Source organism: Sceloporus occidentalis, unplaced genomic scaffold (genome assembly GCF_023333645.1).
Source record: "Sceloporus occidentalis isolate IW3139 unplaced genomic scaffold, rSceOcc1.0.p SCAF_4, whole genome shotgun sequence".
In the NCBI taxonomy this organism is placed as follows: Eukaryota; Metazoa; Chordata; class Lepidosauria; order Squamata; family Phrynosomatidae; genus Sceloporus; species Sceloporus occidentalis.
In genome coordinates this window covers 22,431,361-22,453,220 of record NW_028316984.1, presented here as the reverse complement: position 1 = coordinate 22,453,220, position 21,860 = coordinate 22,431,361, and the positions used below count along the sequence as shown (strand labels likewise).

The 21,860-nt window shown below is 38.2% G+C and overlaps 1 protein-coding gene across 6 annotated transcripts in view; it reads left to right on the top strand.

Moving 5' to 3' along the window:
* LOC149313612 (aldehyde oxidase 1-like) overlaps positions 1 to 20,167 on the top strand; it is a 64,861-nt gene extending 44,694 nt beyond the window's left edge. For 4 of the 6 annotated variants that reach the window (XM_089519447.1, XM_089519448.1, XM_089519449.1 and 1 more), the window contains 12 exons: positions 936 to 1,022; positions 2,098 to 2,289; positions 4,713 to 4,940; positions 7,015 to 7,110; positions 8,338 to 8,466; positions 9,786 to 9,860; positions 11,719 to 11,771; positions 13,283 to 13,397; positions 14,481 to 14,546; positions 15,977 to 16,165; positions 17,691 to 17,858; positions 19,106 to 20,167. In XM_089519447.1, coding sequence (XP_089375573.1) covers positions 936 to 1,022; positions 2,098 to 2,289; positions 4,713 to 4,940; positions 7,015 to 7,110; positions 8,338 to 8,466; positions 9,786 to 9,860; positions 11,719 to 11,771; positions 13,283 to 13,397; positions 14,481 to 14,546; positions 15,977 to 16,165; positions 17,691 to 17,858; positions 19,106 to 19,150 — 1,443 coding nt within the window. In that variant the 3' untranslated portion in view covers positions 19,151 to 20,167. Of the gene's footprint in view, positions 1 to 935; positions 1,023 to 2,097; positions 2,290 to 4,712; positions 4,941 to 7,014; positions 7,111 to 8,337; positions 8,467 to 9,785; positions 9,861 to 11,718; positions 11,772 to 13,282; positions 13,398 to 14,454; positions 14,547 to 15,976; positions 16,166 to 17,690; positions 17,859 to 19,105 lie in introns of those variants that run through there. The other 2 variants (XM_089519451.1, XM_089519452.1) reach the window with 2 other exon arrangements.
* Positions 20,168 to 21,860: the final 1,693 nt, after the last annotated feature.

Sequence of the window (21,860 nt, the reverse complement as noted above, 5' to 3'; positions counted from 1 at the left end):
CTAGGTAGTAATTGTATCAATAGTGGCAATAAGTCATTGCCTTGTTTTCTTCCAGTCACCCTATAGCAAGTGGTGGTGGTGGTGGTAGCAATTTATTTTCTTGCTTCCTTCCAAAGAATCTTCTTGTTATATAGAAAGGATTTTGTTGATGTTGATTTTGATGAGGAGGAGAAGGAAACCTTATATTTTCTTGCCATTTTTTAAAAAAGAAAGTGATCCTTTCATAAGTGAAACAGAGCAACATGGCAACCTCTTCTACCTCCTCCTCTTCATTTTTTTTATTATTAAAACTGTTTCCCTTTAAGAGAAAGCAGTGGTGAAACAGATTCACCAGGTTTGCATTTTTTTTCCTTAAAGGAAAAATTGCTCTTTTTGTTTCTAAACCACTAGAATGTAATAGTGTGGCAATGGTAAGGCATAGATCCAATGGACTGTAGGGTGAGAGTCATTGTGTCACTGCCCCTGAAATTGCCCATTTCTGATGTGGCTGTTAGCCTTCTGGGTGGAAAGTAAGTATGAAATGATAGCCCAAACATCTTCTCAGCTCTTGTCACTGAACGTTTTGTTCTGACCAGAAACCAATTTCTCATTTATTTCATAATTCTCCCAAACAGTACAACACAAGAGCCTAATGGCACACTGAGAGTGAGCATCCAGATTCCTGTGTGGGGTGTTATTTCTGGTTTGAAGGGAAATCATTAGGGCAGCCCTTTTCAAAGTTATGCACTCCCCCCGCCCCCAGTCTTAATTCAAGGTCTATAAAATATATTCTGAACCCATACGATCTTCCTTTTCTTTTGTTATTGGTTTTTAACATTACATATTGTTGTGGTTTGCAAGATGCATATCCTCTGCATTCTACATATACTGCAATTTATAAATCAGGTTAAAATGTTAGCTTTATAAAAAGTACTCAAAAGTGACTTGTGTTTCAGGTTGGCTTCATGAATAATGGCAAAATATTGGCCATATATTTTGATGCATACATTAATGGAGGATGTACCGTTGATGATTCAGTACTGGTGAGTGTTTTCAAGTTACATGATGGGGAAAAGCAAGCAAAAGAAACCTCCTCATGAACACAGTGGCCATGATGACTGGGGAGTAGTAAAACCAACCTGGCAATAGTAAAACCAACTTGCCAAAAAGCTGTGTAATATACATATGTTGTGTGGACACTATTATTATGTAAAAATAGTTGTTCAAGTAATCAGTCTCTCAGATGTACTGCCAATTATACCACAGAGAGAAAGAGAGAGTTAGCTCTTTTTGCTTGGTGGATGAGGAGCTATTTGAACTTTTGAGTAATACTAAGCTCAAAGCCTGTTGTACAGAAGGTTGTGCAACTGTAGGGTCGAACATAAATACACTGGTATATATTTGTGTTATGCTGGTCTGATACAGATGAATATTAATGAACTTGGAGATTTTGACAACATGCATTTCCCAAAATGAGCACTAGTTACATGAAATGGATCTGAAGCAGTTACATGGGTCTTATGGATGCATCTCTGCCCACAGGGTCCCCATTCACATATTCATCTGAATATAGAGTGAAGCATTTACTGACACTGGAGGTATAACTAGTTCAATTGACACAGTCTTGCTACTCATTCCACACATTAGAATTTTGATTAAAGCATTAATATAAAAGCCATTAGACTTAAAGTCAACACTTGGAAAAAATAAATTTGGCCTACAAGTCTTAAAATTTGTCTAGCAGTATAAGGTAGTTGGCAATTCTGGGACTTGTCATCCAAAATAATATTATTTTTTTGCAGACTCAGAATTTACTTCCATTGATTCTGATACACAGAATCAAGGTCTTAATTCCAGTCTTGACTCTTTGATACCCCTGCACATTTCTTTCTGTTCACTCCTTTTCTTTGCTTCCTCCCTATTTTCATTTTTGTGAATCTTACTGTAGCAAAATGTTTAATAGTAGTAGTACAGTACTGTCTATCCCATTTCTCATCGTACATGTGATAAAAACAACATTAGAATAAATGAAGTTGCTTGAGACAGAAGTGTGGAATTATTTCTGTGATTAGAAGATGGATTGTTCTGAAGTTAGCTTTTTATGCTTCCATAATGAAGGTTACAGAGTCAATGCTGCTAAAAATGGAGAATGCTTACAAGATACCAAATGTCTGGTCTTCTGCCCGTGCCTGCAAGACAAACATGCCATCCAACACTGCTTTCCGAGGCTTTGGTTTCCCACAAGCAGGATTGGTTACAGAGAGCTGGATAACACGTGTTGCAGCCAGATGTGGTTTATCACCAGAGCAGGTATTGTGGGGGAGCAGAGGGAGGCATGATTCTGAAAATTATAGGAGTTAATTAAAAATATATATACATTGTTGCAAAGGGATTTCTTGGACATGGTGTGGGAGCATGAAAGATGGATATGAGGTCCAGAGTGAAGTCTTGTGCACTGCCTGGAGGAAGAAGCCTGTGGAGATAGTCTCATGAGGAAAGGGGCCAGCTTTTGGAGACCCAAGATTAAGAATAGCCTGGTCAGAAAGTTGTCACAAACTTGAGGATTCTTACTTTTCCTGAAACATAATCTGGGAAATCATAGAATCATAGAGTTGGAAGAGACCAAAAAGGCCATCCAGTCCAACCCCATTCTGCCATGCAGAAACTCATAATCAAAGCACTTCCAATAGATAGCCATCCAGCCTCTGTTTAAAGACCTCCAAAGAAGGAGATGCCATTACACTCCAAGGGAGTGTCCTTCACTGTCAAACAGCTCTTAATGTCAGGGCGTTCCTCTTAATGTTTAGGTGGAATCTCTTTTCCTTTAGATTGAATCCATTGTTCCGGGACCTGTTCTCTGGAACAGCAGAAAACAAACCTACTTTATTCTCAAAGTCTTGTAAGAGATTAGCATTGTCCTCAGAGGAATGTGATCTGAGGCTTTTAATTCAAACTATCTTATGGAGAAATAGGGCAGTATTTGATATTTCTTCCAGTATTGGCTACATTACCATTAACAATTTAACAACTGCCTATTCTTTGGGAGTATTGTATTGAATGTCAACTAGTTGGTAGTTAATTGGTTAGAAAAGGGAGGGCCATAGGAATCCCACCAGGTGGGAAGGCTCTGTCCCTTAATAACTAGGATATACCATGAGAAATCTACAACAGTAATCCATGGAATGGTAACCTCCTGATTAGACTACTTAACTATTTGAAGGCAATAACAACAACAATGCACTCTACTCTATGAAGAAAACTGAGGGCCAAAACACATTGCAGAAATAATCTAATTTGACATCACTTGGCTCAATGTTAGGGAATTCTGGGAACTGTAGTTTATGAGTCATTTAGCCTCCTTTCTCAGAGAGCTCTCGTACCACCACAAGCTACAGTTCCCAGAATTCCCTCACATTGAGCCAGGGCAGTTAAAGTGGTGTCAAACTGGATCATTCCTGCAGTGTGTTTTTGGCCTCTGCTATTATGTTTCTGTTCTGAATTCAAAGTGTTTGTAATGATATTTAAACAGTTTGGGATGTAGGAAGTTCTTCCTAATGTTGAGGTGGAATCTCTTTTCCTGGAGCTTGCCTCCATTATTCCGGGTCCTACTTGCCGGAGCAGCAGAAAACAAGCTTGCTCGTTCCTCAATGTGACATCCCTTCAGATATTTAAACAGGGCTATCATATCACCTCTTAACCTTCTCTTCTGCAGGCTAAACATCCCTAACTCATAGGACATGGATTCCAGACCCTTCACCATTTTAGGTGCCCAATATATAATGTATGTGTGTGTGTGTGTGTTAGCATCTTCATCTAAAACTATTTTGTTATATTATTTCTCCATGCATCTGTAAATTCCTATGCAGACCTTGCTTTATGCTAGGCTCAGGGCATATTTTATGGAAAGATAGGATACATAAGTAATAAATAAATTACAACTTCATAGAAAACCAAAACATATCATATAGGAGTAAGATATCATCAGTAGGCCCTCTGTCTTCGAACTCTATGATTCTGTCAAATTTCAATCTTAGAAAAAATGATGAAGAATTTAACATTATGTAAATAGAGCAACTTCATTGGTTCAGCAACCATCTTTGAGACTCCATGGGACTTTGGGACTCCATACAGCCCTCATTCATCACAAATATATGGAGAGGTTTTGTTTTTAATGGAGGCAACTAGAAGCACACTTCAGGTTTGTTGTTTTTTAACTTTTAAAATGGCATTTCCAGTGAAGCAAAGGTTTCATGTTTTGCTTTAGAATAGAGTAACTGCTCTTTGAGGCTTAGAGGTATGTGATTCTCTATATTTGGAACAAAAAATACAGTAAGGGCTGTGGCACTGGGGGAGCTCTGGAGACCACAGAAATAGGTGGAAGTAATGTGGATCCCCTTTTATGTCAACATGCTCTCAACACTCATTGCAAATGAGAACCTCAAGCAGGGATAACCATAAGGACAATTTATTTTTATTCATTTATTGCCAAATAAAAAATGTTCATCTGCTTCACAAATGAAATTTTGCAAAAACTAGTTTTAATGTGTAGACTGTATTCATATCTGATAATTAACCACTGTTTTGTGCATTTTATTATTAGGTTGTGATTTGTATGTTAATTACATTATGCAATATAATTTAGAAATCATGATACATTTTGTATTTTTATTATTTTGTTTAAAAAAACCACTGCAGATGTGAAACTATGTTTAGTCTAACTCTTTTTATTCCAGATCAGGGAAATAAACATGTACAAAGAAAATGAACTCACATCTTATAAACAAGAGCTCCATCCGGAGAACCTTCACAGGTGCTGGAATGAGTGCATGGAAAAGTCTGCATATCACACCCGAAAACAAACTGTGGATGAATTCAACAGGAAAAATTATTGGAAGAAAAAAGGCATTGCCATTATTCCCTTGAAGTACCCAGTTGGGTTTTGCACACGTTTCCTTGGTCAGGTCAGTTTGGAAATGTCTGCAGATGTACTGATCACATATACCAGTTTGTATATCACTGCTTACTTGTGCTGCATATGTCTCTACATCTGTCCCACAACAAGTTGAAATGTACAGACTAGAACAAAAAGGTGGCAACCTCACATAGCTTGTTGCTTGTTCTGATGACTGAGGAACATCCCTTGTGTGGATTGTGCATGGACATAGCCAATCATGTTTATTTCTGTTCAGAACCAAAAGGTCATATCAAAAAAACTACACATGCAATAATAAAGACCAGGAGTGGAAATTATGTTGCCCTCTAGACTGCATCTCCTAGTATTCCTCACCACTGGCTACTCTGGTTACTGCTGGGAGCTGCAGTCTCACAGCATCTGGACAGCATCATGATTACCACCACAACAGAGAGGTAGACAGGAACCAGGTGACCAAAGCTAAACAGCTACAACAGAACCATATTCAGATTAAATTAATCTTAAATGAAATTTATTCTGATAATTCTATTAAATATACTACATCTTTTAATAATTATAATAAATGTTGTAGAACACCACTAACCTGTATCGGATCCTTTCCTTCTCCTCCTTTTGCAAACATGGAGCTGAGATTTCTGGTGAGGCTTACTGCAAATCAGCTTGCTGTTAGACTCCTGCCTTTCCTTCTTTGTGCTGTTGGTTTTGTTTTGTTTCTCCTCTGAGCTGATAACGTTTTTGCAGAATGTTTTCTTCCTATAGCTCTCTGTTATGTGTCCCATAGTTCTCTAGTGAAGGGGACAGAGCAGAAGATTCCCCTGAAGCCAACTGCCTTGATGCACGAAAATTGTTTTCACTTGCAAGGTGGCAAACAGGTGGCCCTCAATGTTGTTTTCTGTATTCCTGGTGGGTGATGTTGTGATTGACAGCAGAATTACAGAATCCTATCCTCTGTTGTGACTCTAGAAGCTGGTGCGGTTTAGAGGAAGATGTCAGCAGTGCTGCTCCATTAATGCCAATGGAAAAGCATTTATTTTTGTCACCTCTTTTACAGGCATAACATCATATCGTTGTGTGCATACATGGTCTTAAATTACTTTGGCATGTTGGATGTAATATGCTTTTAGAACATTTGACCCTTTTTAACTGTTTCAATTTTTTACATTGTTCAAACAAATTAAATTTTATTTTAAATCACCCTGAGATCTTGTGATATAGAATGGGATATAAATAATATAATTTAATAAGTAAATATTTTTAAAAATGAAGTGGACAGTTTAGGGCTGATCTTTGAGTGGACATAAAGATTTCTACCAGGTGCTATCGTTCCCCTCAAGACAATCCTGACTCTGCTTTTTCTTAATGTTTTCTATAAAATGACTTTCATACCAGTATGCAAAGGGACCTTTGAGACTGACTGAAAGACAGAAGTTGATAGCATGAGCTTTTGTAGACTTGAGCCTGCTTCCTCGGAATTATGCATCTGAGGAAATGGGCTCAAGTCTATGAAAGCTCATGTTCCCAACTTCTTACAGTGAGTCTCAAAGGTGCTGCAAGATCCCTTTGCATTCTCATTTTCCAAACTAATATGGCTATGCCTTCGTATCATAGCAGTGACATTCATGTTGTGTTAGAAAAATTGAGTGCTAACACTATGCTGGGGGGGCTTGAGGTGAAGGTGAGGATCCTCCTTCCCACTTCCCAGTTCCTTGTGCAAGAGCTGTACAGATCCACAGTTTAAGCTTAGTTCATCATTGTTGATGTTGAACATTGACAGACTCTACAACAGGAGGGCAGCAGGCTAGTATAAGGGGTACAGCCAGGGAAGGCCACATGGTACACATAACTTTATCCTCATGCCCTGGAGTACACTGCCTGAGGTAGCTTTCTCACTCTTCCTAGTGCTAGGGCCAGTCCTAGGCTATACTGCTGTGGTGCATTAAACCTATCCCAGCCCAGCAGTCTTGTTTTATAATACTTGGTTTTTATTTATTTATTTAAAGAAACCAAATCTAATTCTAGGTTTATAAAAGTCATTTGTCCAGAAATACTTCTGTTCATTTGCAGCACACAGTCAAAGTCTCATTGTTATTGCTGTTTTCTAGGCTGCTGCTCTGGTTCATTTATATACAGATGGGTCTCTGCTCCTGACATATGGAGGTGTAGAAATGGGACAAGGACTGCACACCAAAATGATCCAGGTACTAGGAGTCATGTGCCCATTATTGTATGTGTGAACTCATATTAATGCTTTAAATATAATTGTTTCTCCCAAGTAGAGTAAGCCTGTGGAAACAATGGAAGTTACATAAATGCTAATTTAGTAAGTCCCATTCATTCAGTGGCTCTACTCTAGTTGGGACTCAGTTTGATTTAGCCCAATAAGATTTATTTTATTTATTTACTTACTTAAAATCTTAAGCTTATTTTAAGGATCTAAGATGGCAAATAAGGGTGATATAGAAATCTTTTTCAATTGAACCACAAACTATTATTAGTCATCCGTAGACAGGGAGCTACATTTTAAAGTGCTCTTAGAGCATATCTCCTTAATTCCACTTTTTTCTTCTTCTTAAATTAGATTTCTTAGAATCATAGAGGCAGTGAGAGCACATTTTATACTCACCCAAAAAAATGATGGCCTGTTTTAGCATTTTACTTATTTTAACAGCCTACGCACTCCATAGCACTGCAAAAGAAGGAACCCCTCCTGGCAACTCCTGGTGTATGGTCTTTTCCAGAGGCAGTGGTCCTCATATTAGCAATTAAAAAGGACTGTGCTACTATTCTTTTTCACATCAGGTTTTCTTACAAGATGACAATATCATTGTCTCACACACAGGCACCAAATTAAATAAATGAGGCAGAGCACTGGAGTCTTAAAAGCCTCAGCTGGATTTGTTCTGTATTTAACTTTTACCCTGTTTAAGATGCAAAAGATCTCTTAGTACACATCAACTCATGATATGTACTGGAGGGAACAGGCTTAACTTTTGTATAGTCATGTATGGTGCCCATTGTAAAGGGACTAAAACTGAGCTCCATTTCTCCAGAGTCAACAGCATCCCTTCTAATGTGACTAACCTCTGATTCAGTTCTTGAAAGTGGAAGGATCCTAAGCAACAGCAACTGTTGAATGAGTTTCTGAATGCTACTTCTACAAGCAGACATTTGGGATGTTAACATTCTTCCTCTGATGAAAATTCAAGTTGCTGTACTTAAAAGAAAGCATGACTGTATAACTATGTTGTATTTTTAATTGTTATGTTTTAATATTAGTATTATTTAATGTTTTTTAACTTTTGTAATTACCTGTAATGTTTTACTTGTATCCTTTTAAAATTATTGTCGGCCACCTTGAATCCCATTTTGGGAGAAAAGTGGGATATAAATCCAACACATAAATAAGTATTTGTTTCTCATCCTAGGTTGCTAGCAGAGAATTAAAAATGCCAATGTCAAATATTCACTTCTGTGAAACAAGTACAACAACTGTTCCTAATGCATGCGGTTCAGTAGGCTCTCAGGGAACTGATGTCAATGGAATGGCAGTGAAGGTAAAGTGTGATACAATATTCTAGCTCTAGACAGGGTCGCTAGGTCCTAGCCTATTGCAATGTATTCACAAAGGGGTGGCTTCTGTTGGACAGGGGTGATTACTGTACCTTTCTTCTGAAAGCGAAGCATAGAAAATGATATACAGTATAAGGGTTTCACATTGAAACACCCTTGACTTCACGAATAGAGGTTTGGGGAGAAATCCTTTGTGATTTCAGTTATTATTATTATTATTATTATTATTATTATTATTCATTTATATAGCGCTGTAGATTTACACAGCGCTGTACATAAATCAATAAAATATATAAAAATGAAACCTGCCAAAGATGTACATCCTACAGGATAATAACAAAATACATATAAAACAATAGATAATAATACAAGATAGAATTAGATAAAATAAGCAGGCAACAAGTTAAAAAACATCAAATATCAAGTCAAATATGAGATAATAGATAGAAAAACCATCACACAATGACTGGGAACGCTTTCCTGAACAATATAGTCTTCAACTCAGTTTTGAAACTGGCGAAAGTGGGCCTTTACTTTTAGATAAGTGTTTTTAAGATTAGAAAATATAAAATATAGAATAAAATATATACAATAGAAAATACAGAAAATATAAAAGCAGAATCATTGAGATATATTTTCTCTTGATCTAATATATCTGAGTTGATATGTTGAGCAATTGTGTTAATTGTGTTTAGGTGAGAAGATATAAAATTGAGAGTTTTTGAAAAACTATGTAGGTCTCATTCTAGGAGCATAAATTTAATAGGCCTTGTGTAGAATAGAGGAAGACGCTTTAGTGAGGTTTAATTAATAGTCCTTCTCATTTTGGGTTGAGAATTGGGAACTTAAGACAAAGGGGTGTTTCAGGACTACTGTTCAATTGATAGGAAGTCTAGATAGTCTGCTAAGGTAACAGATTTTGGAAAAACATTTTTTTTAAATTAAAACTGTTTCCCATCAGCATGGCCAATGGGATTTGTAGTACAAAAAAATTACTTTTCCCAATTCTGACCAGTGTCGTGGATTAGTATGTACTGATTTCAGTAATCAGTATGGAGAAGGATCTTAGCACCTTTGAGACTAGTTGAAAGAAAGAAGTTGGCAGTGTGCTTTCTTTCAATTAGTCTCAAAGGTGCTGCAAGATCTTTCGACATACTGATTCTACAGACTGACACAGCCATATACTTGATTTCAGTAATGTTGTTAATAGCCCAGCAGTATAACCGAAGTAGAAGAATCTTTCCAGTATTTTACACAGAGATTTTCCTTTTCTTCTCTCTTGTGTTTTTCCTAATTTCATCAGGATGCATGCCAGACCCTTCTGAAACATCTGGAACCCATAATTAGTCAGAACCCTAAGGGCACCTGGAAGGAATGGGTAAGTGACCACCTGACTTTAAAATGAATGGTTAACAATAATGGCAACTGAAACTTAAATGGTACTAGGGACTTATTATTTTAGCTTATATTAGCTGTTTGTATACCTGGATGTATGCAATATGTTTGGTTTCCAGTGATATGAAAGGTATTGCTTTCTTTCCATCTAATTATGGAACTATGATCTTAATTTTCTCCATGTGCTCCTTTCCACAGCTCCTTTCAGACATAGAGGGAGAGTGTGGAGGCTGGTCTCCATGTGTTCAGTTTAATCAAAGTAGCATATGTATACTGGTGTCACTTAACTTATTTAAAATATGTATTATAAATTGAGTTTTCTGGGAAGTTTAAAAGGCTACTTCAATCTACCTCTCCCCATTATGCCTATCAGTATGATCTGAACTTTTAGACAATAGCTTCAGCTTTCCATGAAAGTCACCAAACTGTACCACTGAGTCCTCTCCTTGCCCTAATTGTACTAAGCAATCCAGTAATGTCCCTGTGCAGATGTAACCCTCCCAATTGCTTGGCTATCACAAAGCAGTGAGGACCAGGATGTAGTAGCATTATGTACTTCCTCCATTCATTGCTTCCTTTCTGGAACATGAAACCCTGTTGCCTGTCACAGCCATTTTGTATTTTTACCTCGGTAGAATGTACATAACTCTCTGCCACAAAATATAGTGATGGCCAAAGTCAAATATGGTGAGACAAATATATGGCAAGCATATTTGTCTTTGGATATTAGCTGGGGGGATGGGTCTCATCACCTCCTGGCCTGAAAAAAAAGGTATGTCACGCCCAAATTTTAGCAACTTATCCTAGCATTTCCAACAACTGGCTGCCTGATAGGCCTTCCATTCCTCAGCAGGCAGCAAATGCCATATCTGTCTCCCATACAGTACTGAACATATATATTGTTTCCTTTGATGTGCACGTGCAAACATACACACACATACAAACACAATCTTGTTTCTATCAGTTTATCTGTGTACAGCGATATACTGCCTCTTGATAGTGCAAGAGTAAGTAAGACACTTCTGATAGACAGCCACAAAATGTGGAGGAGGTATCTAGTGTTCCATTTCATCCAGTAGCATGAGCTACAGATAGAAGAGTCAGTTCTCAATGTACAGTTGGCAGCAGCCTTGCCTTCACAAATACCTTGATTAGTTGTTTCCAATTTTTATTTTTTAAAAATCAGTCATTCAGACATTTTTATTGGTGAAAAACCTGAAATGGGTGCTAAAAATAAGATGGCAGATCCCAAATATATTAGCTCCCTATCTAATTGTGAGATTTGCCAAAATCAGGAAGTTATTCTGTTTACTGTAACTTGTGGACTAATCATGAACTCTGCTCTGAGATATGCTACACAAATGTGTAGCTTTTAAGAAAATGAATGGAAAACTTTACTATTTCTTGGAAACTTACTAGCAATTTGTGTGTTAATTGCAACAATCAGTAATTTGGCATCTGTGGAAACACCCTTCAGAATAGCTGAGTCTTTCACCTGAGGCTTCTTTCTCATGGCCAGACATTACATGTGACAGTTGACATTTAATCATGTGGCATTTTTCTCCTAGAATTTCTCTTTTCTTTTCTTTTCTTTTCCCCTTCTTTCTGTGGGTCTTACCTCTGAGTAAACATGAATAGGATTGTTCTGGGAATTTATACTGCACAAAAAGACCCAGCTAGAAGTTTGTCGTTCCTTTTTTGCATTTCTGTGGAATGAGATATAGATATGTGCTAGAGGCAAAATTATTTCTTTAATTTTTGCACAGTCATACAGGTATTAGCATTGTTATATAATATGATTTTTAGAAGGAATTAACCTTACCATACGCACTTTTTTATAGGCTAAAGAAGCTTTCGAGCAGAGTATTAGTCTGTCTGCTACAGGTTACTTCAGGTATGACAGATTAACATTACGAAGTGAAGACCCAGAAAGAATTATTGCTGCACATGACAGAACATGTTAACTGAGCTAGATAATAAATATTCTTAGATAATGTATGTTTTGAATGATTATATGTGCTTATCAATTTTAAACATGAAGAATAAAGGGCATATTGTGGTGGGGAAAATGGATGTAGAGTGCTCCTACGGTAAACAGAAAGACTCTTTCCCATCACACAAAGGACTCAAATATAGAAGAGCATCCCACTGGAGTAAAGGAAGGGGGATTCAAGCTTTTTGTAGTTCTTTCCTATAGCATCTCCTGCACTGTTCAAAGAGGCTTCTAAGGCACACTGGCCAGGTTTTTGTTAATAGCAGTGCCAAATTAAATTTCATTGAGGAAGATTATAAAATGAGAAGGATGTCACATATGTCACTGTTGTGGAACTCTTTTCAATCCAAAGGTTAGCACACCGTTCTCTCACATAGAAATGCTGCTGCTGCTGCTGCTGCTGTTCTTGCTGTGTGCCTTCTTGTCATTTCTGACTTATGGCAACTCTAAGGCAAACCTATTAAAGGTGTTTTCTGGGGCTGAGAGTGTGTAACTTGCCTAAGCTCACCCAGTGGGTTTCCATGGCTGAGCGGGGAATTGAACCAGATAGCCAGATGGAACTGAAGCATTCTTGACCAGAACAGCAACTACTGAAGAAAAGCAATGGGGAAAAGCTTTTTCCTTTGTGGGCTTCCCTGACACATTTACCTGTTCATTGCTGGCAGTGGAATGTTAACCTTAAAGAATAATTGGTCTGACCCATAGAGCTGTCATGTTGTTCATAAATATCATGATGCAAGTCTGGGCACACTTCAAGTTTGTGGGATCTACTTTGTGTTCTCACTCCCCTCACTGCCACCTTGGGACTCCAAGTTACACCTATCAAAACCAGGTGCAAAATAGTGCTGGGGTATACATGCCAGTAGAGTTAATTAGATATTGCATCCCATGACAGACCCATGGAATACACAAATCCAGATCAACATTTAAGTCATAGTAGATCAAGTTTTCCAACACAAAACAATCTCAGTGTGGCTAATAGATCTGCACAAAACCTTGGTCCACAGCAAACAATTAATACTCTCATTTTACAGGTAAGGGGCAATGAGGCTAGGAGTTAAGCAACTAGCACAAAATTAGCCAATAGCAATAGCAAGTACAATAGCAATTTTATTCACTGTTGTTAAAACATTGGGAGAGAGCAACCCTTGTTGTTCTTTTGCCCATTAGATAGATCAGTGGGTTGATTCCAATTTATGTTAAGCCCACTGATCTATATCGCTACCACAATAAAATAACAAAATATATTTACAATATATTTACAATAACAAAATATATTTACTATGTTTTTGTACCAAGTGATGTTCAAACATTCTTTTAGAGTTTTTGTTTTCTTTGCCTATTTATTGTCGTTCTCACAGAAACTAGCATTCTGTATTTTTAACACATGTACTTTGTCTTGCTTCTTCCAGAGGTTATGAGGCAAACATAGACTGGGAGAAAGGGGAAGGCCATCCATTTGAATATTTTGTTTATGGAGCTGCCTGCACGGAAGTTGAAATAGACTGCCTGACAGGAGATCACAAGGTAACTGGTATATGGCAACTCTTAAGAGGAGTAGAAAGCAAGTACTGCTAATTCTGTATGACTTGTTCAAGACTATCATGTGCTCTGAATTCTATAGTGTGCAGGCTACCATCTGTTTGCTCTGGATACAGATAAATCCTCTTGGCTTCTACAAGGTACAGAGCATTAAAAATGGGGTAGAAATCTTCCACTGATTGTGAAAGAAGAGCAAGGTGCAAATAGCTTGTTATGACAATTGAGTTTAGTGTTTTCTTCCAAGTACTACCTCAACAGTCTTTGAAATGTTGCTATACCAGATGGGCTTGAGTGGCTGCAACCATTTTACACTCCTTTTACAGCACTCAGCCATTTACATCTTTCTTAGTTCCTAGCTTTTCTCTGCAGCTGCAGAACCAGATGCGGTTTAATTATAGCAAACTGTTGAGCGTCCTAGCAAGAGATGGAGAGGGGCCTCTACTCCATGTGAAATGTTGGTTGGGTTGAAATGTCCTTGATGCACATCAGAAGTGGTTGCAAAATAATGGTGCACAAATCAGATAAACTGGGTTCATATGGGAAGCCATTCCCCCCTCTGCCTTCCACTGGTGCACTAGTGCTGGCAGCAGACTTTGGGTGTCCTGAAAGAGCAAAAAATTGTTAGACATTTACTTCATTATAATATTTTTATGGATGGGATGGGCTTTAATGGCCCATGAATCAAGCCAGGTCAGGACCTTCACTACTACTGTTGGGTAACATGCTCTAGGAACTGCCTGTATTAGAGAGGGGAGGCTCTTTTTCTTGCATCAAACCTCAGCTTAGGTGGGGAGGGGTGCCATTTGCTCTTCGGCTGGTCCAGGGTGTGAAGTTGTGGCTAAGGATAATTTAAGCAACATATAAGTGAGAAATTAGTGAATCATTATTCTAAGTGAGGAAATAAGATCTAGTTCACTGTTTCTTAAGCTGGCACAGAGCCAGATAGACCAAAGGGATCAGTAAGAAGTATGTCCATAAAATATATGGATCAAAAATAGATTATTAATGTTCCTTTGCTTCAATTCCCTCTAATTTAATACAGTCATGCAATTTGCACTTCATTGACAGAACATCAGAACAGATATTGTTATGGACATTGGATGCAGTATCAATCCTGCAGTGGATATAGGTCAGGTATGTCCTTAAGCATTGCTTCTCATACTTGTTTCTGTGATTAAACTGTAGTTAAGCCTGCACAATAGATTGGTTTGTACTCTGAAATAACATCTCCCAAATCTCTTGCTCATGATGCTAGATTTAATGCCATGTTTTCACAAATATTTCTGTTCTTTGTCTTCATTCTCTTAGGCCCAAAAGCACCATGCCGGTGTCGAAATTAAGCTTCCAGAGCACACGGCAACCACTCGCTCTGGAACCCTAATACGTATGGATGATGCCATCTTTGAAGATTTTCACACGGCATTGTTATATCGTTCCTTTATCATCCCAAAGTGTAGTGGAATCGTCTTAACAGATAGACGATTCCAAAAGATTTTCACATGAGGCTGTTAGTGTTCTTAAATCGTTGATATATCAGAATTCAGCAATAAATGATTACAAAACGATTTCAAAACAGTTATATTCACACACTGGACACAGCAACGATTTAAGAATGATTTAGCAACGATTTAAGAACACTAACAGCCTCATGTGAAAATCTTTTGGAATCATCTATCTGTTAAGACGATTCCACTACACTTTGGGACGATAAAGGAACTATAACGATGCCGTGGGAAAATCATCTTTATGTGGTGTCATCCATACATGGCAGGCAGGCGTGTGTGATGCAAGCGCAACACTGGTCTGCACCACTGGGCACCACGCTTATATCTTGGATGTGTCATTAGTGTGCACTGACGCACTGATGACGTCGTCCCGGCGCATCAAAAAGTACCCAGGTTTTCCGGGTTCTTTTTGGTCTGGAGGGACGCCACGCAGTTTGCCTGCTGCAGTGTCCCTCCAGAGGGAAACTGATCTCCTGCAGTCTGTCCCTTTGGGGTGGTCTAGATTGCCCCTTAGTTTCACCATCTTAGACAATAGTTTCATATTACCTATTCTATATTGTAAGGTTTTGGTACTGTGCTTATTTTTAGCATCCTGGATGGTACTTTTTATTGGTGATTATGCAATTAATAGATTATAGGATTAATAATCCCTCACTAAACCAATTTAGCCAAATATTCTTTCATCATGTTATAGAATGTTTGAAGTTATATTATATGTGTGTGTGTACTCACACATACAAACACACACACACACACTCAACAACCCTTTCCATTGTCCTTCTGTGTACCTCAATAAACTCGGCCTAGTAAACCATGTATAAATGATGTTTGAGCACAATATATATGCAAAATATACAGGTGTTTTGCAGTTCTGTAGTATAGCACTCTAATTTTTTTAACTTTTAATGTTATGTTTTGAATGTTTAATGCTAACCATAAAAGAACTACATTAAAAACTGTCATTGGTTTCAGAGAAGGTAGTGTCCCTCTTTTGTTCATTGACAGTGCTGCCCAGTTAAACTATCTGGAAATCTCACTGTAAATTCTTTCTGTTGCCAGATTGAAGGTGCCTTTGTTCAGGGTCTTGGGCTTTACACAAAAGAGGAACTCAAATACTCACCTGAAGGAGTCCTCTATACACGAGGGCCAGATCAGTATAAAATCCCAGCGGTTTGTGACATCCCAGAACAGTTTAGTGTCTCCTTGCTGTCACCTTCCCAAAAGACAACAGCAATCTATTCATCAAAGGTAAGAATGTCAAAACCAAAGTGCAGCTCCCCTTTAGTTTTGTTAGTTTTGTTAAAACGTTATTGAGAAACAGAACTTGAAAAGGTTACATTTTGGACCAAGACTCCCAGAATTCTGCAACCAACATAGTCAGTAGCCAAGTTTGTGGTGAATTTTGGAAGTTGCAGTCCTAAAGAGTAACTTTTCAAAGTTCTGGTGAAAAAAATTATTGTAGTAAACCCCTCAGATTTATCAGGGTGGGTGGGTGAACGAGCAGGATTAAACTAATCAATTCACAGTGTTTCAAAGTCTGCATATCTTCTTACTGTAGAGCTGTAAGGCATCCCAAAGTGGTTTATGCATAAGTGCCATTAAAACTAAACAGCATTTAGATGTACTGTACATGGATTGAGATTACGGATGGGATGAATCTCTCCATTTTGATTTCTCCTACTTATGATTCATATGATTTTTTTAAAAAAATCTCAAAGTTTTCCCCCCATCCTTTTTGTGAATTTTGTGCTGAACAAAATTCTCATACATCCCTTCACCCACATGATTATAGTTTCTGGGATTTTCAGTTTAGTTGTGCAGCAACCTCACTGTTGCCATACTAGCTCTCCCTAGGAACAGGTTGACCATTCTACAAGCAGTTTCCTAACCTGTGGCTCAGGCTGTGTACAATTAATAACTGCTGTACATGAGACTACTATATACTAGTCCAGAACTGGTAATCTGACAGTTGTGGAAACATAACAACCACTGCCAAGACAAACTAAGCAAGATCAGGAAAGGAAACTGTTGAGTAGTGAGGTGGGCATTAACACCAACAGAACACTTATTCTCTGGATTGGTGAGAGAAGGAATCCAAAAAAAGTAGTTTTCATCCTATTACTACCCAGAACAGTCAGAAAAGATAGCTGGTGTCATCAAATCAAAGAGTTTTCATGCAGCCACCATCTTGGTTCATCAGTTCACATCCTAGCATCAGAGCCCAGAGAAGAGCTCCTTTCATATCTCCCTCCTTTGTTATTGCTTATACTGTTTTCTACTCATCTTCTAGACATTTTTCTTCCTCATATCATTTCACTGTTTTTTAAAAGCCTCTTTATTTTTGAGTCTTTCCCTCAGTCTTTTGAGGTATAGGGCACAGTTTTGTTTATACTGGCTTAAAACAATGTGGTGAACTAATACATTTTATTTTGTTGTTTTTTAATCTGTGCGGGACAGAAACATGATTTCAAGACATGCACCATAGTGCTGAAACAGTGCATGTGCAAATCAATCATTTCCAGTATACTAATGATTCATTCATGGATGTGTGAGAAACACGATTGTGATATTATATAGTAATGTCACAATAATTGCACGATTGCATGACTGTTTCGGTAGCTTTCATTACTGCAGTTATTGCTGAATTGGCCCAGGTGTGATAATCTCCATTGTCTACAACCCTACTACCAACCTTGTTAAAATATGCTCCACTTTTGTTTACATGCTTTAAAACCCAAAAGATTTCCACTGTCCCTGTGTTTGTTCCTGACAGGGGCTTGGTGAATCAGCAGTTTTCTTGGGGTGCTCTGTGTTTTTTGCAATATGGGATGCAGTGGCTGCTGTGAGGAAGGAAAGAGCATTATCTGAGGATTTTGAGCTGAACAGTCCCCTGACTCCTGAACGAATTCGGATGGCCTGTGCTGATCATTTTACAGAAATGGTAAAAAAAAAATGTTTCTGTCAAAAATGTGTTTCAGATGCCTTGCCCAGTGAGAGGAGGCCAATCTTATGCAATTAAATCTGGAGGGAGAGGGTTTAAAATCTTCTGACACAGGGGGTATTCTATGTAGGTTTCATGAAATGAAATTTGGCTTCTGCTTCAGTATTTCTGTGGGTTAAGGACCCAGAGATTTTAGTTCCTCTGAACCATTAACATCTTTAGAGGCCATTAACAACTTAGGTTTAAGCCACATTCTCAAATGCTGATGTCTTCCAAAATTCCCATCAGTTTTAAGCTTAGGTTTATAACTGAGCCATAATAGCTGACATAGCTTCTAATTTAAAATGATGTGAATTGATTCCAGATCTAAGAAAACTATACTTTGTGGGAAGTAAACAGATACTGTAGCAACTGAGCTCTTGAATCTAACACATGAATTCTGTTTAAATTCAAAGATTTCTGAAGCCAAGGCCACAATTCTGGTAGGATCCAATTTCTTTAAGAAAATACAAGGATCTCAGAAAGACTCCTGTTTGGGTGGGAGTTGGGGTGCCTGTAACATTTTCTGTAGTGCACATGGATACACAAAATACTTGAGAAAACTGATCAAGGGGAAGTGATGTCCCTCAGCTGCCCAAGACTCCAGGCAAGATAATTTGCACTCTGGGTGATTTAAACCTTATTTAGAGAGCCCACAAGTTTTTCATTTGATAAACAATGTTGCACCTAAAGGCAAAAAGGCAATCAGGGTCTGAGCCTATAGGAAGCTGGTGGCTTCCATGTCAGTAGGGTGGTGAATCTGCTCTGGGTTTTAGTCTAAAGGAGCCTCCTGAGGTACTGATTCTGTTTGGGGAATGAGGTTCAGCATTTTGCATAAATGATTTAAAGTACAGATTTGAACCCAGAGTACATATTGCCCCATTGCCAAGGAAGCCACCAGCTGCCACAGACTGCATGCATCAGCATTGTCTGTCTTGTATTCTCCTTTCCTTGATGATGTTCTAAATCTCTTGCATGTTGCAATTGCTTGTCTTTGCCTTCAGGAAGTTATTGAGTCTGTCTCAAAGAAACTGAAGATGATTTATTATTATTGGTATTATTAACCTTTATTTATAAAGCGCTGTAAATTTACACAGCGCTGTACATACAATCTTTTAGTCAGATGGTTCCCTGCCCTCAGGCTTACAATCTATCAGTCAGCCTCTTCCAAGTTACTCAGTCCTTTGACTTTTTTTTCATTCTTCTAGATCCCAAAGGACAAATCCGCTGCTTCATGGGCCATCTCCCTTTGAATTCAAACCAGAAACATGGAGAACATGCCATCTGCCAAAGACAGTCATTGACTAATTAAGAAACTCAGTTCATTTCAATTCAGTACTTTTTTTCTCATGGGAAACAAACATTGTCGGCTTTATATTAGTTAGCATATACATTTCCTAGCCCATTCAAATTATTTTGTACTAAACAGCTACAGCAATTAAAGACATATAATGATCTGGTTGTGTACAATATATATATATATTTTAAAATCAGATACCTTCCTCCCTAGATTTCTAGTTGTACCCAACTTCCTTATCACTGCAACATTTCCAACATTCCCCTCTCACCTTTTCCCTCACCCTTAGCCATATTTCTTCCTCTTGTAGTCATTTTCTTCAGATTCTTCAGGGCACAACAAGATACAAAAGAAAGTACTAAGTGGCAAGCACTAAACACATCACAACACATTTTCATTTCCTCACCCCAAGCAATGTCTTCTAGATTGGAAAGCCCAGCCCAGTCTCGCTTATGGAGATCCCCAGGACACTTCCTTCCTTAAAGCCTACTCCCCCACCCCCAAAAGCAGGCAGGATGGATGGGAGATAGGGAAAGAACTGGGCACCTTCACAGCTGGAGATCTGTTTCCACTGCTCCTCTCGCCTTTCTTACAAAGGGGACTACAAATAGAGTCAGATGCTACTTTAAGTGAGTGTATCATCGTTACCTCCACATCTTTCCCACACAAATTAGGCAAAAAAAAAAAAAAGCAAAGGTGGCTTGTAGAAACTGGCACTCTTTGGAGTATCAGAAGGTTGGCCTGCCTCCAAAACAATTTCTTCCACTTGGTTTAGGATAAATTTAGGTGTCACAATGCTGGGTGTTTCTCTGGCCTCACCTCCTTGGATTAGCTGCTGTAGGCAGCTTTTTCTTGCCACTTGATTCTAGGCACTGTGATTTCATGAATTGTGAGTTTCATATTGATTAAGATGCACTCTTATTTCCTTTGACTGTGATGTGCTATGATGAAATAAATAACAAATACACCATCAGTTGCTTTTGCTTTGGGCTTTATTTAGGATTTGATCAAACTTCATATTGTATAATGGTACCTGATAGCTCAAGAATCTGTTCTGGGACAGTGGTCTGTTGTCATTATGGACTGACAAAACCTACAGGATGTGGCTTGTTCTCTTTCTCAACATTTTTTTAACTGTGCCCCTTACATGTTTTTAATATGCATTATGTTCTGCAGCTTTGGCAGTGTGTGCATTAAGATATCAGGAGCCCTGGTGGTACAGTGGCTAAATGCCAGTACTGCGGCCACACACTCATAAACCACAAGATTGTGAGTTCAGTACAGGCCAGGGGCTCAGGGTCGACTCAGCCTGGCATCCTTCCATAGGTCACTAAAATGAATACCCAGCTTGTTGGGGGCAATTAGCTTACACTTTGTAAAGCACTTAAAGACTGCTTAGTGTGGTATGAAATGGTCTATAAATAAAGCTGCTAGCTGCTATTTCTTAGGATAATAAAACCAAAAACAAGGATTCCTGTGCTATTTCTATGACATCAGACAATAACTGGAAAAATTCTTCATGTGAGATATTTAATTTCTGTGCTATTTCTATGACATCAGACAATAACTGGAAAAATTCTTCATGTGAGATATTTAATTTCTGCTAAATTAGCAGGGATGCGGTCTACTGTTTGATTATGTGCCTTGCCAACACAACTTTGATGTATTATAGACTGAAATTCGAAAAGCTTATGGGTGTGCCAGTAATAAGCTGTGTTTCACACCTTCTCTTTTATATCTTCTCCGATATACCTGTACCAAAGGTGAATCACTTGGCTCGCGCTTTACTGTACTTTGGCTGTGTGACAATGGTTTTATTTTCAGAAGCTTCGCAACACGTTTCATTAGCCTTGTTGTATGAAATGAATTTCCAGTCACGTTTATGAGTGATGAAATGATGGAGAATTTATTGGAAGGAGGCAGAAGACACAGTTGTACTCAGGAATGGAAATTACTAGAACTCTTGTAAATCAAGATGGTTGCTAGATTCTCTGCATCTGTTAAGCAAACTTAATGAAAAAAAGGTTAACAGATACTTCACATTTAAAACTACATGCTGTACATACAGTATTCTTAAATAACTAAATGGAGGATATGATAGTATTATCCTTTTGCTCTACATAAAGATTAAACTCCTCAGTAATAATGCTTGTTTGTGCAAGTTCAGCACTCTTCAGCAAAATTCTGCTTACAAAGTGGCTCTTAATATCTCAGTATGCTTATCTTTAGATCAGCAATCGCCACTGTATTTTAATATCAGTTTGTGTTGTCACTCACATTCCTTAATTGATTTGAATACAGCAGAATTACTGTATGTGTTGAGTTTCTCACTCCGCAACATCTAGTATAACTTGCCCCATATCTTAACATCATTAAGATTTCCTGGCTCCTGCTTCCACTTCTTTGGCTGCTGCAGAATGTGAAGCACACAACAGAATTTAGCGGGGTGTGTCTGTGTGAATATGAATCAATTATTCATTTCTTTGCATAATTAATTCTTCAAGTCCTCTAAAGGCTAAACATCACTACAATAAGTACTGTATATAACTTAATGTTGCAAGTGCATTAACATTTTTAACCAACAGGTAGGAAGAGATGCAACTGTCCTGTTTGTCCTGGACTTGCCTGCTGTGGGCTGCTGGACAGAAGAATGAACTGAGGAAGAA